General features: G+C 39.6%; 1 protein-coding gene and 1 pseudogene across 2 annotated transcripts; one reads left to right on the forward strand and one right to left on the reverse strand.

Annotated features, from left to right (window-relative positions):
- The first annotated feature begins 7727 nt into the window (after positions 1-7727).
- On the forward strand, positions 7728-11735 carry LOC146451018 (uncharacterized). Its single transcript, XM_085099686.1, has 2 exons — positions 7728-8264; positions 9895-11735. Exons 1-2 carry the CDS (start codon positions 7736-7738, stop codon positions 9897-9899), a joined length of 534 nt encoding a protein of 177 aa, XP_084955812.1. The 5' UTR covers positions 7728-7735; the 3' UTR covers positions 9900-11735.
- On the reverse strand, positions 11612-17116 carry LOC146451019 (UDP-glucuronosyltransferase 2C1-like; annotated as a pseudogene). The gene is made up of 5 exons (XR_014860157.1): positions 16668-17116; positions 15213-15780; positions 13798-14004; positions 12814-13102; positions 11612-11894 (listed from the first exon to the last, which is right to left on the reverse strand). The product of XR_014860157.1 is annotated as a UDP-glucuronosyltransferase 2C1-like (transcript).
- Between the last annotated feature and the right edge of the window lie 2162 nt (positions 17117-19278).

A 19278-nucleotide genomic window follows, 5' to 3' on the forward strand; every position in this document is an offset into this window, starting at 1 on the left:
ATTTTCCAAGCTGTGTAATTACTTTATCCAAAAAGGATCACTGCTTATATGCTAATGACAAGCTTTGCATGACTAATCATTATTGTCAGACGTGACACACATGTTTGCTTTAGTTAATTGACGTAGTAGTTACGAGTACCTTGCCATGACAACAATATAATGACGCTGCGATTTATGTTGGAAGAGCCGCGACCGTACACAATCCTTTGTTTTTAAGTCCACACTGACACACTGACTACAGTTCAGTTGACAGTTGAATATCTTGACGTACAGTTGAGGAACGCTTCGATTGGTCAGTTACTCTAACGCAATTCAAAATCTATTGTGGTTTGTACACGGTCAAGGTAAAAAATTCTAACAAAAACAAATAGCAAAGAAGTTTGTCAAGCTTCATAACCATTGCCCAATAAAACCACAGGTCAATTATAGGTCCTGGCCTAGTGGGGCCTACAGGAAGGATTTTGTCCAGTGAAAGATTCAATCAGTGAGTCATAATGGCGGCCACATTCGTAAATTTTCAATTTTTTTAATATACCATTTTCAGAAAGAAAACAAACCTTTTTGAAGTGGTAAATCGAAAGAAAAACTTCTAAGAAGTACTCGACGGTTAAAACGGCGGTAGAAATTGGAGAGTTCAAGGGGAAGAAGTTACGCTTTGAGGGACAGACCCGAAAGGTCATAGCTTAGATCAGAACAAATACTTTGTAACTGACACTGGCAGCCCAAGCTCACTATCCGATGACATGAACATGAAATTGATGTAAAGACTTCGTATGTTTTTATTTTGATGAGAAGTTTGGACGCTATGAAGCAAGTAAAGTAAACATGACACAGGTCTGTATTATCATAAACAATTTCCGGTATGACTTCAAGTAGCGTAACCAGAGTGGCGTAACGTATGGTCAAAGGGTCGTGAAAACATCATCACGCCACATTTCTGACTAAACCTTTTCAATTTGCTTACGGAGGGAGGATAGGATTAAAAAAATCCGCGAAGCGTACAATGGGAATAAATGACGCTGCTTATTCATGATGGCTTTCTTGTTAAGCTTATATTCCCTTGCATTTTCTTCAATGTTTTCACCAAATATTTCAAATCAGGGCACAAGTTTTTAAAACACTTTCTCATCTATTAAAGTATTCAATTGAGCCATCCAAATACTACTTGTGAAACCTGTTTATATCCACGGGCTCACCAATAAATGCCTCAATGAGCTGATAATTTATTTGTACGTATCAACAGATTGTGACTGTGGGTAGCTATTCGAAGAGGGTCTCAATGTGGGTGATGGCTTTTACGGCTAACGGTTAAACTTTTGGCCCTTTTACGGCTTTGTAATGGACATATATAGCATACTACTACAGTTTCAATATAAGTATATGTATAGAAATATAGTGTATATGAAACAGCATGTATGGCAAACAAGGAACGACGATGCTATACCAATAACCTACATCAAAAGTACATTTAATTGTATGAGATACAGTCGAACCTCCCTTTGTGACCACCTCTGGCAAGCAACCACTGGGTTTTGTAAAATAACGAAAGTTTCTAAGTCAAATCACTATAGCTGGAACATCTCGTAAGCGACCGCGATCACTTTTATGCAACCTCTTGTAAATGACCCCCTTGACAGTTGATAATGTGTAGATGAAACTTTATGTATTGAAAGCCCGGCTTTGGGGTGTCGTTGACTTGTAAAATGTTTTTGAACCGTAAAGTGTCTTTGAAAGCACATTTATAAATTATGAAAACTACTATTGATAGCTGCTGTATAGTCATTGTTGTTTAAAATGTGATGGAAAGAAAGATATGTTGTTATTCCTTGCTGTAAATTAAGAACGACGCCATATTGGATGCCTCGTGTCTACAAGATGACAGTAAAATACGAATGGACGATAAACTTATTTGGACAATGTTGAATGTAAAGTTATTGTTTTTATTTTTCATCATTGGTTTTGTTTGTATTTATAGTATTTATCTCTTTTCTAATTCAATTCAATTCAATTTTATTCACACTTATTCGAATGAAATATAATAAGAAATAAAAATAGTTTGTGGCTTGCTAAACTTTTATCACCGAAGGTGTTTTTCGGATTAAGTTAGGGTGGCTGAACACGAGGGGACATGTTGCAGGGGTATCCCGCATTGATATGTCCCTATATAGGGCCCCTCGTGGCACCTTGGCTTAATGCTTTCATTCTACAAAATCTTGTGGTGATCACCGTATTAAAGAGAACTGCTTAATACTGAGGTAAAAGGAAACTAACATGGCAAATATGTTAAAAAGACACTGTTATCAGCTTTTACTCGGGAAGGAGCCCATTAATGGGCTCCTCACTCGGGTCTTATTTGACTGCGTGGTGCGGAAGCCTATGATCTTTTAGCAGTGAATACCTCCAGCATCGGTAACTCCCCCAAATCGATAGATACAGAGATATAGTGAAGCAATAAGTAACCACCAGATAGAATTGCATTACTTGCAGTCAGAATAAAATACAGGGGAAAACGACATTTGTCATACGGATGCTTTTTAAAATCCCCGGGCTATAATAATTGCGTTTTCACCTTTCATTTGGGGGCAGAAACCATTTGTACAGTCCGGAAATGTATCTGTGTGACGTCAGGTCACTGACGGATCGTAATTTCCGGTATGATATAGAGTAACGTTACGGATCACGCGTATGTTATCCTTGTACGTTTTCCCATGTTGCGCTGTTGATATTTGCGCGTGATGCCCTGAGGGCGGCACGTGTCTTAAAATTGGCTCGATGTCTTCGTCCTCATTTTTGTTCTTCCTGTTAGCCTGAAATCTGCACATTAATTTATTTATTACACTCTCCTCTCTCCTAGAAGGGGTCTGTGACGTCAAATCGTCATTTGATTTATTCATTAAACCCGGATTAAATTTATGGCGGTCATATTGTTAACATGTTGTGGACTCAAGTGTGCCGTTTCCAAACGGAAAATTAACCATTTTGAAGCGGTAAATCGAAAGAATAACTTCTAAGAAGCACTGGACATTTTAAACGGTGGAAATTAAAGAGATCCTGGCGAAGGAATCATGCTTTGTTTGACAGTTTTAGAACCACAATGCGCGAAGGAAAGGTCACTGATAAGCATGACGTTATGAGAAAGGAATTTCCAGTATGATTTCTAGTAACACAACGATAAAATATCGCGCAGTAATGGAATTTCCGGTACAAGGATAAGAGGCGTAACAAAACAACGCTATCTTTGTGACTCAAACTATTCCATTAGCTAGGATAGTTTTATAAATCTGCGATGCACACAGCTATACCATCACGCGTAAATGCCAGTATAGGCATCTTGTTATAAATGAAATACAGGGGAAAGCATTTGTTATTCACCTTTCATTTGTAGACAGAAACTGTTTCTACATTGATTATTTTCAACACTAAACGTGAGTCAGAACTGTATCTCTCTTGGCCTGCGGGGTCATAGAGTGATCTTGTTACCAAATTTTCGGTAAAAAAAAGACTAATCTTGAGGAACTAAAAAAAGCTAAGTAATAAAAAACGATATAAACCTTTCGAATTTTTAAAGTGCTAGTACTGAAAAGATGAAATATGAATGGTTGAAAAACTTCGAAAGTTAAAAGATGTACAAAAGACACTATAAAAATAGAAATATAAACAAATTGAGTCTGGACAGAAATGATTAAAAGTAGTCATATAAGAATTTCCGAGATACTTCTCTCTATGAATGCAAAAGTCTTACTTTTAGTCATTTGTCTTGCATCCGCCTAGTGTATGTGACATGTCATGTGGTCATATACGAAGTCTTGTGCGTTATATATTTCTTGGACAATCGCGACAAAAAAACAGAATAAAAGAACAAACAAACAAACAAAAACAAAAACAAAACAAAACAAAACAAGAAGCTGTTACCAGCTTAAACTCGGGCCATATTTGACTTTTATCCACATGTCCGTCTCTCAATGTCTCAGGTTGGCCTCTTTATATTATATCATAACAACATTTTAACATTTGAAAATTTGTTTGTTGTTTTCTCTTGCAAATTAGGAATTTTGTTAGCTAAGCGTCATTGGGATTACAAATTTTCAACAACAAAGGAAAAACATAAAATCATTCTAGCAGTTGTTGGAAAATATATCTAACATCATCGTAAAAAATAATTCAATGAAGAAATTTATTTCAGTTTCGGCTTTCATTTCCGTCGAAAAACAAATGCCCTTTGAGTACACGCATGCCATATATTAACAACACTTAATTCAGTTTGTAAATGGTTTAAATCCAGAAGTCATGTCAAAAAGCACGTAAATTATAATCTTATTTATATGGAACGTGCACATTCACAAGTGAATTTTCTCAGGCAAACTTGTATGTAATTGCGCGTGAAACTCAACAAGGTTCGAACTATTAAGTTTGAGGTGAATCTCTTTTCAGAACAATGCCGCAATGCCGCATTCAGAGATCAAAACGTATCGCAAAGCATGCTTTTCTATGGCTTTTTTGGGCGGATGCGGTTTTACCGCAAAAATGAAACGTCATTAAAACTTTGAATCTCCAAGTATTCCTGACAATTTTTATTTTTGCTGAGGATAAGACATCAGGCCTAAAGAACGGGTTTATATCTCCATTTTTCTTTGGTTGATGTATTTTGACCACAGGAACTTTATTTAAAAGTTTTTCTTCCGCCATTATTGATTTTCAAAGGGGGTTCGTTCGAACCCCTCGAACCCCCCCTCCTACGTGCCTGCGAATTAAATTAAACAGGCTTGGGTCATAGCGAGGAAAAGCGAAAAAGTATTTGGTTCATGGACATGCGCAGAACCGTTAACCCCTCCCTTTAATAGACTTTAAAAGAGACGGTTTCTTACGCGATCTTGTTTGAAAAAGTCTTTGTTGTAGTCCGCGTTGGAAAGAGAAATGGAAGTAGAGTTGCTTGACCGAGGCCGGCGAAGGTGGGTAGGTATGCAGCAAAGCTACCATTTGTTCCGTTTTGCTTTTAGTGAGTGTTGATTATGTGTCAATCACGGACTTAAATACGTCGTTCTGATTGGTGTAATGTGATACACACCATTCTGAGCAACCTTAAGGAGCGGTTGTTATCAAATTGAAATCATCATCAAGAACATGCATATGCTAACCTGAATAGGGCCTATTGTTTGAACATGTTTGAAATATTGGAATTTGACATTTGGCTTTTCTGTTGATCATGATATGGGCAGCTGTATCGCAAAAATGCAAGAGTGAATGACAAACCGCATAGAGTAAGCAATTATGGTTTTGTCCACAACTGGGTTAAAAAATTGATAAATGGTTTAACAAAGTTCAACGTAAATCTTAATTGGTTTGCCAGAAATTTAAACTCGGAATTTATCAGCGAGGTGTCCAGTACTTTTTTAGGCTTTTGAATTAGTAATTAGTAAAAGGAAACTAACATGGCAAATATGTTAATGAAACTTTTTCATATATTTATCAGTAATTTTAAATCTTTTCCAAAACTGAGCATTCATAACGTACTGTTTGTTACAAAATTGTCTTAAAAGTAACAGGCGAAAAGCGTACCAAGACAGCAAAGTTTTACAATGTGGTTTTGTACGTTGATATTGTGACATCCCTTCGATCTAATGAATCAGTACAGTATATGGAAATTTCCCCCTTAAAAATATTGCTTTGCTACACCTCAAATTTCCGAAGCTTTATAAATAACTTCTCTTTTCTACGATTAATAGCCCAAAATCCTATTATGGTAGCTCGAATTAACACTCTAAGAGCGTCTTGTTTTAATCTCCTTAGAGTCTACTTATATCTCTTTAATTTGTGTATTGTTGGTTATTGCTAATTCGCGAAGAGTTCAGCTGAGACAAAGGAAAAATATCACATCCCTGTCTCGTTGCAGTTTAACTTTATTATTTCGTCACGATCATTGGACATTTGGACTAAGTCGCCGAAATCGGTTACGTAACGCAACATTCGGAATCAAATACTAACTATTGTTCTGCAAGTACCATAATACCAACTGGCATATCCTGTGCAACTACTCTTATCCATGTGTCCACCTCTCAATATCTTTTGTATCTTTAACAACATTTTAACATTTGAACTCAAATAACTATTGAAACTGCTCTCGACAGTTATCTAGTCTTCATATCTCATCATCAGTATTCTCTTTTTGTTGTTTCACATGATGATATTGTCATGGATATCTAAATTTTTGGCTTAAATTGTTGTCATCTGATGTCACGGAGTAAAACAATTGCTTTTCTGCAGTTATCACCATACGATATCTAATCTACAGAAAAGTGATGGGAGTTACTACTGTTGCCTTCCTTCCAACTGTTCATCAGATTGGCATCGGGAATTGGACGAATGTCAGCGCTTTTCGCTCGTGGTATCCCCAACCGGTCAGAAGAAAGGTGGTTTACAACCCAATTCAGACTTTAAAAGTTTCACAGGCTTTTGGTAAAAACTTTTGTTTTTTTTTTGTAAATGTATGTGTTTGTCCATCAACAATAACTTACTCCAAAACAAATCATTTATTAAGGGATTACTTGCCTCTCTAAAGCGTTTAACTCAAATTCGTGAGCACCAGTTTTTTCCTAGATCACCATGGCGTTATTCAAAGGTTTTTTTTGTTATATAATGCCAATGAAACGAACAAATTCCCAGTAATTTAATGTACCTAAGTCTTACTTTTTTATTTTGTTCAGCCCCAGAACGGGGATGACAGACAGGCATCTGGGAGCATCTTTTCATAAAGATTACTTGTTTGAGAGATTCGAACTAATTATTAATATTTTTCTTTACCATAGTCCAACATGCAAAATATACAAAAGTTATCTGTTTGCGATGTTAGTTCTGAAGAAAGTTAACTTGATCCCATAGTTTCTGAGAACAACCTAGTTTTTTGTTATAAAGGCTAATCTATTGCTCGTCATTTGCACAAACAAACGTGAAAAGCGGGAAATGACGTCATCAATGTCCTCACTAGTAAGGATATGGAAAATACGCTACTCGGGTCCCGGATGCAGTCTCGTATGAATTTTACGAGTCCAGTTAATCACTCCCGTCTATATGATAAACGGGTTAAAGTGTACTGTGAATTTCAAATTTGTTTTTAGACCCAAAATGCCAATTTAGCTCTGGTGACTTAGGGGCTGATTCACGACCCCACCCCCCGAAGGCCATTTCATAGTTTGGGGAGAAATGGCTACGAAAGATCATTTAGGCCCACTCTGGGACTCATTTAAGCCTTTAGGTACATTTCAGCCCTCACGAGTGGGCTGTTTTGGCCCTTGTCTAGGACAGCCAAATTAGTCCTCAAAATAGTTCTTTTATTACCCGTTTTTTAAAGCCAATTTATAAGTAATATAAATTTAAGTTAATGCAAACAACCATGAAAGGGAGGTCAGAGAATTGAGATGAGCTACCCTTCTGAAACAAACTGTTTGTCACGCAATATTCCACCGTGACAAGATTCTCTTTTCCCCCTCGAGACGCGTTAGCTCTAGACCAATCACATTCATGCTTTTCCTTCATGTCAGTCAAAGACCATGCGGCCGTATCTTCACACTGTAGTTCACTTCAAGTTCTCTGACCTCCCAGAGACTGTTTGAGAAATTGTAGCTAATTCTGAATTTTTGCCGTTATTACTCGTCTGAACTTCGCTCTAGCGGAGTTTTTTAGTGTGTTTTGGTTTGTTTCTACGAACTTCCGTTCAAGTTTATGTACACAGACAAGGACAATGCCGCCGCTTCGTCGAAAGTCCCGCGTTCAAGAGAGGAATGTGGTCGCCGATGCCGCACTTCTGAACAGTTTTTCGGTCCAACAACTAAGAAACTTGTGCCGACAAAAGAAGATTGCTTCCACCGGCAACATGGCCACTCTTTTGAACCGGCTAAGAGGTTCTGGTCCCCAAGTCACGGCTTCAAACGCAAATCTGCGAGAACCAAATCTACCAAACAACGTGGGGGTAAATTCCCAAGACCATGTGGTCAACGCAAATGCGAACGATGCCACCTTCTCGCAAGGACAATTAAATACAATTCGCCAACTGGTTCAGGAGTCTATCGCTGCTGCCTCGAGGGAACTCGCCAACGAAGCAGCTCTGGCCGCTGTTCAGGTTTTGCAGCCAAGTTCCTCGCAAACAGCTTCAAATCCCATTCCCGCCACACCTGTCACACTACAGCAAACAGCAACTCCATCGAATGTATGTCAACATGCGGCGCCATTCCAGGACATCCCTGCGCAATACGTGAAGGATATACAGTCCGGTGAGTTCTTTGAGTTATCAAAGCTCCTTCCAAAAAGTCTAGCAGAGTTCAATGAGGATGATACTCTGGTGCTCACCCTTGACAATTCAGTTGTTCGAGTCTCAAAGAAAGGCAAAACATCCACCTCTATCACAGAAATTGATCAGTGGACCACCGCGTTCACGACGTATATGAGCGTTTTCACGCAGAAGTTCCCTCTGCGTTCCCAAGAGCTATTACAGTACCTTAGCTTGATTAGGTATGCTGCACGGGTACATAAGGGTCTAGGATGGGCAATTTATGATTATAAATTCCGCCAAAAAGCTGGTCAACATAAGACCCGTGTGTGGTCGGAAATTGATCAGCAGCTATGGCTTACGATATTTACGGTGGCACCATCTGTGCTAAAGGAGGAGTATCCTCTTTTTTCAAATGGACCCCAAACTAGTAGTGTCTCAACTGGGGCCGAGCGCAGAGGCACTTGCCATAACTTCAACCGTAGTGGGTGGTGCAACAGGGACCCCTGTAGTTTCAAACATGTCTGTAACAAGTGTGCAGGGGCACACCCGGGACGTGACTGCTCCAAACTTCCAGGGAAACTACGAGAGCCCAGGGAACACGATCGAGACACTGCAAGGGATGGACACAAGGGAACCCTTCACTCCAACCCTTCCCGGAGAAAGTGAAGCATTCACTGGGTCCTTACCCACTCCTATTAATGTCAATAACCTAGAGAGGGTGCTTATTGACCACCCACACCATTTATTTGTCTTGAGTTTATGTAACAGTCTTAGGTATGGTGCAGATATTGGATACAAAGGGGCCCGGGTTCCAAGATTTTTCCCGAAATTTACCAACAGCATTAGTCGGCCACTTTCCGATGGCCGAATTCCATTTGCAGTCTTGTATATTCTAGATTGATTTTATGAGCTTATTTTCTCCTTATTGTTCGTCTATGGGGAATACACTTTGTGTATTTTTGGGGATGAAGTGCTCCATACAAGTCGCCCCTTTGCCCCATAGACTCACATGGTCAGTTTTGGTGGCAGAATGGGCCCCCCATATATCCTTGTTACCATGGTAACAATGAACTTCTTCTCTGAGCTAAACCTTTGTTGTTGTTGTGGTTGTCCCCAGGGGGCCTGGGAATTAGGATCCCAGAGAGAGGATTAGGACCTCTCTGTAGCCTGGGGACTTGATGGACTCATGAAAAAGAGGGAGAGGATTACCACCTCTCATGGCCTGGGGATTAGGACTCCAAAGAGAGGATTAGGACCTCTCTTTAGCCTGGTTGTTGTTGTGTGACAAATGTTATTATTGTGTGAGTCCTCTCGTTCCCAACCACCTTACATTGTACCTGTCTCATCTTGTAAGATTCCAATAATATTGGCAACTCGAGCACTTCATCCCCTACCCCCTTTCTCCCATACATTTGTTGTTGTTATCTTGTTCGATATTTTCATGGGTTGGGAGCATTAAGGGGGCTTGAGTCTTTAGTAATATTGAGTTAAAATTCCTTTTTTCCCTACTACATTGCTATAAACAACCCGCTCGGTTGTAACATTATGATTTATATATTTTCTTGCTCTTGAAAACTCTGAAAGCAACCTTACTAGTAGTTTATCGTGTTTTTCTATTTCTTGCCTTGTAGCATGATTGCGATCTATGGAAGAAACGAGCTGTGACCTCAAGATGAAGCAGAAAGGACAGTGGCGCGGCTAATGTCTTATTAGTTAAATATCACGATGCTTGTAGTGTAAAATTCACTTTTGCCTCGTGTTTATGATGATGATAATGGTAATGAGACAATAATGCTCATTAAAATTAACTCAAAACCAGAATTACTGAACTGAAGAATACATACATCTTACTAAGCCAGTTCGAGGTCCGTACTCTAAGTTACGGACCGAGTTTTTTTCCTGTTGATTTATGACCCGCGCGCTTCGCGCTTGGGCCATAAATCAACAGCAAAAAAACGAGGATTCGTAACTTACAGTACGGACCGAGAAAACGAGGTTAAGATAATTCATTCATCCTTAAAATATTAATTATATCTTTGAGGTTAATCGGGCACGCGGGATAGGAACAACTTTTAAATTTAAAGGCGCATACAGTGAAATACGGCCTGCAAAATTGACCAATCACACCGCGTGTATTAGAGAATAAAGTTGCATATTAAGGCAGTGTGATCACCAAATCCAGATCTGTAGCAATGATTACCCTGTTTACAAGACACCAGGGCCCAGTTGTTCAAAGTCCGTTTAAGCTAATCCTGGGTTAACGTGAACTTTGATTCAAGTTTAATTACTAATCAATAAAAATTTTTCGAAATGATATTTGTCCCTCAGTTTTGATTTACACTTTTCCTTACCCTTAGCTTGCAATTAAGCTGGAACGAGGTTGTTTTAATCGTAGATTAGCGTTAATCGTCTTTCGAACAACCCGGCCCAGGAGTAAAATAAACTAAGTCTATTCTATTTGAAATTTATATATTAATTAATAAATTTTTAATCCCTAAGTTACATTGATAACAAAATGTCGGTTAAAATAATTTTGTAGAAGCTTTTTTAAGGACAAATTTTTGAAAAGCCGGTATCTACTAGTGTTTTTCAAATAAGTATTGCATCGTATTTGGAGTTCTTTGTTGAAAGTAAAAGTTTCATAACGGTGAAGAATAAATGTTGTCCTGGCTCTCAACAGACTTTTGCAATTATTGCACTTTGAATTTTACCTAATTTCCGAAAGCTTCCTTTTGAGGAAACCGCAGTACTTGTTAAAATCGACCAACATTTTATGTATATTTCTCTTCCTGCAAACGGACAAGTATAAGCCTAAATTAATTGATTCTATGAGCAACTCCTAAATGTAGGGAGTATATTATATAAATATATGTGGTCGTTGCATTTGGCCGTCATATGTTGTCTTTGCACTTATTTCTTGTTACAACAAGATTGTTGAACAGAAATTGATAATTGCGAGAAGTCATGGATTTTTTTTACGTGGTTTTAACGGTCGATAGCTGTAGGTAAAAAGGCTGTTTAACGAGGCAAAGTCTTTTTTTATTTTAAAACCATTCTTGTAATAAAAGGTCAATACTCGGAATGAAACAGCTAAGGAATAGAGTGACCGCAATTATTGACGGTACAGTCCTACTATCCCCAGTTTCCTGTTTAGCGGTAAAACAGTAAGAGAAATTTGAGCTTTATGTTTAAAACAGCGGCATACTCTAGCTCCCCTCCACTCCCGCCATCATCGCTATTTCATTTACATGTATCATGTCTTAGCCAGATTACGATTATGAATATCAAGCACACCAATTATAGCGCTAAAGGAAGACAACAACGTGTATTGTGGTTCCGATGCAAACCCTAGTGCGTTTTTTCTTTGTTTAGCTTTTTCGTAAAGCACCTTCGGTAGAAACATTTAATCAAGAGATAAACAGCTGCAAAGCAACCCATCAATAGCAAAATGGCCACGGATACGACATCTAAGAGGTAAAGCTTATAGAATGGTAGATCCAGTCCTCACGGTCTGAGGTGCGCTAAGCCACCTTGAGCCTGCGTGTACTCCACCCAGTCAGCGGCCTGCTGTATAGGGGTGCGAGGATGCAGTCTAATAGACTTGGAAATTCGAGCTGCTGACTCTCGATAACTGAAAATATTGAGAAGAAGATACATAGATATATTATCCATGTATTAGGATCTACAGATGTTTTCGTGAATGCAATGTCCATGTTTTGTATAACTAGTGGAGAGAACACTGAAGATGTGTCGCGAAATGCAAATAAATAAATGAATGAAAATAAATTGAAATTTCAGTGGAAATCTGAAAATCCTATGAACCAATAACTAACTCGACCCACACGTGGCGCAACGACTTGAACGCGGGTTCACATCAGTGAGAGCCATCATCGTTTACAGAGCCAACGATCTTTTGTTCAGCGGTTGGATCGTTCAACAATTTAAAAGAAACCGTTGGGGCTCTGGGACGAGAATACAGTGAGAGCCTGAGTGCTCTCACAGGTGCACTCTCCCTGCTTCCCCTAAAGGTGATCATTTGAACTAATGGTTAAACTGGTGCCATCTAATGGAATCGCTTACCGATTTATTGTTGGAGTAATAGTCACGATGTTGCTTTCAAATTTATGGACGGTGTATGTTTTTGTTAGTGCGCGTATGTTCTGCGCATCGCGGGATTGCCCTAACACAAAGGTGTTTTTCAAGGCTTTTGACCATGCACAGCCTATGGCTGTACTTCAATCTGGAAAACTAAAATGTCATGATTGTTACGTCAGAATTATTATTTCTTAACTATCTCTATAAAAAAAAAATGGGTGGCCAATTTTCTCTTTGTATTCCAATAGCCCTTGCTAAGATCTGCTTTTCCCGCTCATTCGCGCAAAAATATCTCTGAGTTAGGGGGCATCTGAGCTTGGTATAAATCAAGCGCTGAGGTAACTCTATCGCTAGTAGTAGTAGTGTTTCTGGAGTATACTCTATCTTATCCAGGCCTTTAGTGAAGAGCCATCCTAAGGCAACATCTTTTTTAATGGATTGTGTAAGTACCTTACCTTGGATTGTGTAGAACAGTGTTAATAGCGTTGACTAAACTATTTTCCGTGACTTGCTCTTTGTACAAAATTTTAGCCACCCCAAAATGCTTTGCAGCGACGGAGTTTTCAAACTGGTCTCCAAAGAAGGGAACGCAGATCATAGGAACTCCATGGTAACCTGCCTCTAGCATTCCATTCATCCCTGCGTGTCCAATGAACAGACGAGTTTTGGGATGACCGAGAACGTCGTTCTGTGGAAGCCATGAAGAAACTTTGACGTTGTCACCAACTTTCAAACTTTTGAGTTCTGTTTTAAATAGAAAGAACCATGAATTACTACAACCGTTGAACCGTTGTAAAGCCGTGATTCAGTTGGCTTTTAAAAAAAACCGATGAAGGCCGAAGTTGTTTGGCCGAAACGTCTTTGATGCTTAATTAACGTTGTTTCTAACGTTAACAATAGTCAGTGCCAAACAAAAAATTTTTAGTTCTGATGAATTACTACAAATAATCGGTATCTTGTTCACCTCCGCAAATGTCATCGAATGTCATCGTTGGCATTTTCGGAAGTAGTCATGCATGTTTCACTCTGTCCCCTCAAAATGTCCAAAGAACATAGAGAAGGGTAACATTCTGTAGTACAGAGTCGAATTCAGTTAATACGACCACCTTCAGGCCGTGAAAATGTGGTTGTAATGTCGGAGTGGTCGGATTAACGAGGTTGTAAAAATAAGGAAATGAATGGAATTCGTTCGGGACACTTAAAAATGATCTAATAACGAGGTGGTCGTAAGGTGGGGTTCGAATATACTATTTTCTTTATTCACGGCATCAAATACTTGAAAACCTTTGAAATTTATGTACTGAGCTGAAGGGTTCTTGAAAGAGAATTGTAAAACTATAGAGAGAATTAAAGAAAGGACGATTTTAGAAATTTCGTGACATCAAACACCATTTTCCATCACCAAGAAATCGATTTAAACGGATTTTTGCCAGACGCACCTGCATTTAGTTTCCAAATAACCCGCTGTGGCAAGCTGGAGAACACAGCTGCCATTGTCGTAATTATCTGATCGTCTATTTCATCAAGAATGGATCCAAAAGACACAAGTATGACTCCCTCGTCACCAGATCCCCTGGCAAACTCTTCTAGGTCATCTGGAAGTGGTTTAGCTGGACGTGATAGTAGTGAACCAACCATTTTATGGTCTAGAAAACAAAAGCGTTGCACAGTTAATATACGATGAAGCCACGGTGGGTAGCAGGGCTGGCGCAGTGGTAAAAGCACTCGCCTCCCACCCATTTGGCCTGGGTTCAATTCCCGGACTCGGAGTCATATGTGGGTTGAGTTTGTAGTTAATTCTCGTCCTTGCTCTAAGAGGTTCTTTCTCCTCTCCTCAAAAACCAACAATTTTAAATTCGCCTGGAAAGTGTCCCCCAATTAGTGCCTGTGCTAAATACATTAACACTTAAATAAAGTGTGTTATTTAATAAATTATTACTTTTTTACTTAAGAACTCTAAGTTCAAATGCATCCTCTAGTCCTCCCTTGACTAAAGGGAGGATGAACAGAAAGAGAGTAAATCTTTCATAGATAATGTATGGCCCTTTGTATTCCTAGTTCGTCCACTTATTTTTGGACCAGCAAAAGCTCTGACAATGAGAATTGGAGGATAGATAGTTCGTCAACGATGTGACGTCATAAGACACGGGAGCCTCGTCACTATTTAAAAAAGGTAACCAGCAACAGCTAGCAGTTATTTGCTCAACAATGTTTTAAAACAAATCGAGCCAGAGAGGTGTATTTACATTTACATGTAAGTGAGTGGATCTGCTGCTCCTCATACCACCCCCCTCCCTCAAACAAAAACAAAAGCGAAAAAATACTGCACAACAAACAACAAATATAGAGCCGGTTTTCACATGACGTCACGGCGGCCATGTTGGTGTCCCATAACAAAAAAAATGGCGGCCGTGTTGCTGTCCCAAACTATACCTTTGGGAATTGAACTCTATTTTTATGCAAATACTTTCTTTTGTTTCAGTTAAACCAATATGGCCGGTAGTCACGTGAATGAAAACGCTCTTTAAGATTACATTGCAATTATCTTTACGCAAACAAAGGCTGGTCGGGAAAATAACAGTGTATTCAGGGTACATCCCCATGAACCTCTGTTGCGTTGATATGAATTTTTTTTAACTTACTGGCCTTAAAGGTTAGTTAAACTGTAACTGTTTTTCCGTTCCAAACTCAAAGCACTATGCACCGACCGATTGTCCGTGGTCCCCCGTCAGGGAGTGGCTGATGATAGGTGCATAAATGCGGTTGAATTCCCGTCCCCTTCCACGCGAAGATAAAATTCCCCATTCCCAGGATACGTAACATGGTCAAATGCCCCTGATATGATATTTCTTACATGGCAACAGCGGCCGAGGGTATTCGTATGCCTCGCTCTGAACAAGAATAAGATCCACTTTCTGAAAAGTCTGCTCCAAACTTTTTTCTTCTGTTATGTTATGCTTTTTCTTTAAATCCAAGTAGGCGTTCCTAAAATGGAGCGGAAAAGTAATAGTATTAACCAACCACCGCAATGTGTTCTCTGCTCTCTGAATAAAATTCATGTTGTCTGTCATTCTTGAGGTGATCTGAGGAATGTAGGAAGGAATCGATGCAACGTTATACGGAAAAGTCGCCGTGGCTGTCGTAAGGGAGCTCTGTAACGCCGTCACGTGTGGTATGGAGAACTTGCCTGCGATCAGAGACGAGCACTAGTACATGCCATCACCGATGACCAAGTCAGCGGTCTTGACCTCGTTCATAATGGTTTTGTCGCTGAACTTTGCATCGCAATAGTCATGCATCATTTGAGGTAGATGATTCAGATTCTTCATATCCAATGTTTTTACTGCTTCAGAACACTTGAACCATTTGATATTTGCGTCTTTTGCGGCATAAGGGTTACAATCACCGACAAAAAGTACAACCTGTGGATCAAAGATTCATGTTTTAATAGTCGGCTTTCTCTGTTGAAGCTTAAGGTGGCGTGTGGCACCTCGGGGTTCATCGATGTGCTTTTATTTCAAGACTATACACGTGACGTGTATGCTCGTTTACACATGCGATGTTGGTCCAATTTTTGTCAAGTTGCAGTCTATACTACGGGTGACTTCAGCGCCATTTATCGCCATGATATCGCAATGGTTTCGAATTTGTTTGGAACTTGAATTAATGTGAACGTGCAGCATTTCTAATCGGTGACCCTAAAAGCCGGCAAGGTGGAACGGTGGAATGGCGGAAAATCAACCCAAATCCTTAAACACGGAACGGCGGAAATACACCCCAAATAAACTGTAACCCTAACCCTAACCCTGTGTTAGGGTATGGGGTCATTTTCCGCCATTCCGGCTTTTAGGGTCACCCTTACTAATAAATCGTGCCAAAATATTGAGCTGAAATATATTTAAATCGCACCTGGTTTAAAGCGGCAGCTTTGGGCGCGAAAAATTATAGGTAAGTTCGACAAATGTTGTACAGTGGAAAACTGGCCGAATTCTACTGGAAGTTTTGTGCCGCGGTTAAACAGTTAAATTTTCCTGAGAACCGTGCAAAGTTAGCAGATTGACATAATTATCAGCCATTTTAGGTCAGAAGTTATAGTTAATTTGTCGTTTGTTTTGTCACTAAGAGGAAAATTTTCCGGATTGACCTGATTAAAACGGTCTTTCACCTGTTTATCTCGGCATTTCGAAAGATAACCTGCGGGGATAGCTGCAAACACCTCTCCGATCTTTCTAGGAGGAATCTGTGTCCGGCGCATTCTCTGCTATACACGCAAAGTATAGCTACATAACAAATAACAAAATATGAACACCTCGTGTCCTCTGGCCAGTAGTTCTTTTCCCAACCTCGCAAGAACGAGATAGTGACTTCGCCCAAACAGGGGAACCAGCACAAATTTCGCCGCAAGACAACTCGGCGACTGAATTGTGAACAATAGTAATATTAGGCTGCAAGCAAGACAACGAAGTAATGCCATAACCTGACTCGTTGTTTAAACTGGGGTGTAGAAAAAAGTACTGTTCGATAGAGCTTTGCCAAAGTTCAAGTATTTTTCCTGCGGTAGAACGACGTAAATCGTCTCTGCCTTATCTCGGATTTCCAAGCTGTGTAATTACTTTATCCAAAAAGGATCACTGCTTACATGCTAATCACAAGCTTTGCATGACTAATCATTTTTGTACGTGATGACACTGTTTACTCAAGTTAATTGACGTACTAGTTATGAGTACCTTGCCATGACAACAATAAAATGACGCTGCGATTTATGTTGGAAGGGCCGCGACCGTGCACAATCCTTTGTATCAAGTCAACACTACACAATGACTACAGTTCAGCTGACAGTTGAATATCTTGACAAGAACGCTTCGATTGGTCAGTTGCTCTAACTCATTTCAAAATCTATTGTGGTTTGTGCACGGTCAAGGTCAAGATGCCGACAAAAACAAATAACAAAGCATTTTGTCAGGGTTCATGACCATTGCCTTTTATAACGCGGGATGCCCTTGAGAAGACCGAGTCAAGTTTTCGGTGGCGTATCTTTTTTTCGCATTTTTTTTTTTTCTTTACCCCAGTCAAACATTGTAATGAATAAACTAATGAACTTGCGTCATTAAAACTGGATTAAACTCTCTTCTTCCCTAAAAGGGATATTTTTGTCTTCTATTGTTCCAATTGTCTGTTGCAAGCACGGCCCAGTCAGAACCATTATCTGCGGGCATACCATATTTATAGGTCCTGGCCTGAAAGATTCACTCAGTCAGTCAGAATGGCGGCCATATTCGTAAATTTTGAAGACTTTAATAAGGACCAATATGCCATTTTCAGAAAGAAAACAAACCTTTTTGAAGTGGTAAATCGAAAGAATGACTTCTAAGAAGTACTCGACAGTTTACACGGCGGTGGGAATTGGAGAGTTCAAGGAGAAGAAATTACGCTTTGAGGGACAGATTCTCGGGACAGAATGTGAAGCGAACCCGACAGGTCATAGCTTAGATCAGTCGAGTCCCGGTCACGACGGTGATAGAATTTCTTTTCTCGAATGAACCTTGGTAGCTGACACTGGCAGTCCAAGCTCACTATCCGATGACATGAACATGAAATCGATGTGTAGACTTCGTACGCTATTATTTTGATGAGAGGTTTGGACGGGTAGCACTAATCTGCGGAACTGCAGACCGCGGGACCGCGGAAGCTGCGGAACCCGCGGAACCTACGGAACTTAGAGAAATAACTAGTTTTTTTTCTTTTGCAACTTACATACCAGGTATAAGGTTCATTGCTGTGTATAAACCCGGATTTTATTTATTTTTTAACATGATTCGACCAAGAGAAAATGAGATTTCCTCCTGATTCGACGGTCATGATTCGACCGAGAGGTTACCAAGCTCATCGATGAACTCGTAAAATCACGAAGGTTCTGCACGAAGACTTGAGGTGGCGGGTGATTTATTTTCCTACATTCCACAGAGACCGTCCGGTCCCGCGCGTGTATGTAAATGAAAACCGTAGGGGATTTATTGACCGGTTGCGCAAAGTGTTGGTTTTTTTTTGTCCTTACCTCGCGCTTGTCTCCCAAATTTCCCTTCGAAAAGAAAAAACCTCTGTAGACAGGTTCAATTTCATAAATTTCACCGACGCTCTGTAGCTTGGAAATGTCAAGAAAAACTAAAGCGGTTCATTGACCCCAGGTTATTGACGGAGTCGCATTACACCCCACATGTCGTGAAAACAATAATGAAGTGTCAACGTGGTTTTACGGTCATATTTCTTTGCTGCGTTTCATTATAAGTAACGAAATGGAACTTCCATGTAGTTACTGGAAAGCTTGGCTTTTCGACTTTTCGTGGGGAAACGAAATTTGAATAAATGTGACCGAGAAGAAAACAAATGGGTTTCATCGACACTCTGCGATTCGTAGTAACGTAGTTACGCGGCAAATCTAAGCAATTAATTTATTCCTGATCAAGTTTTTGGTGGGATGTCCACGTGCGATTTACCCACCCCCCCCCCCCCCAAAAAAAAAAAAAAAACCTCTGGGACAATGACCACGTTTAAAATTGTTTTTTTATTTCTTATTTATAATTTTTTTTAATTTATTTTTCCTTAAAGTTATTTTATATATTTTTTATAATTTGGATAAAAAGAAAAACAGGAAAAATTGGTACCCTCGACTTGGAACCCTCGCCCTCGACTTGGAACCCTCGACCCTCGACCAAAAGACAGACTCGTCTCGTTGCAGTTTAACGTTACTATGTCGCCAGGATCATTAGACATTTTGACTAAATCTCGTTACGTAACGCAACATTCGGAATGAAATACTAACTATTGTTCTGCAAGTACCATAATACCAACTCGCATATCCTGTGCAACAATGTCGCAGGTCGGTCTCTTTATAATTATACTAGTGATTTCAGTATGAAAGT

Source organism: Pavona decussata, unplaced genomic scaffold (assembly GCF_977016875.1).
Source record: "Pavona decussata unplaced genomic scaffold, jaPavDecu1.1 SCAFFOLD_412, whole genome shotgun sequence".
Classification (NCBI taxonomy): domain Eukaryota; kingdom Metazoa; phylum Cnidaria; class Anthozoa; order Scleractinia; family Agariciidae; genus Pavona; species Pavona decussata.

Excerpts from the sequence above, each read along its gene's own strand:
- LOC146451018 (XM_085099686.1), top strand. The coding sequence starts at position 7,736 with ATGCCGCCGCTTCGTCGAAAGTCCCGCGTTCAAGAGAGGAATGTGGTC.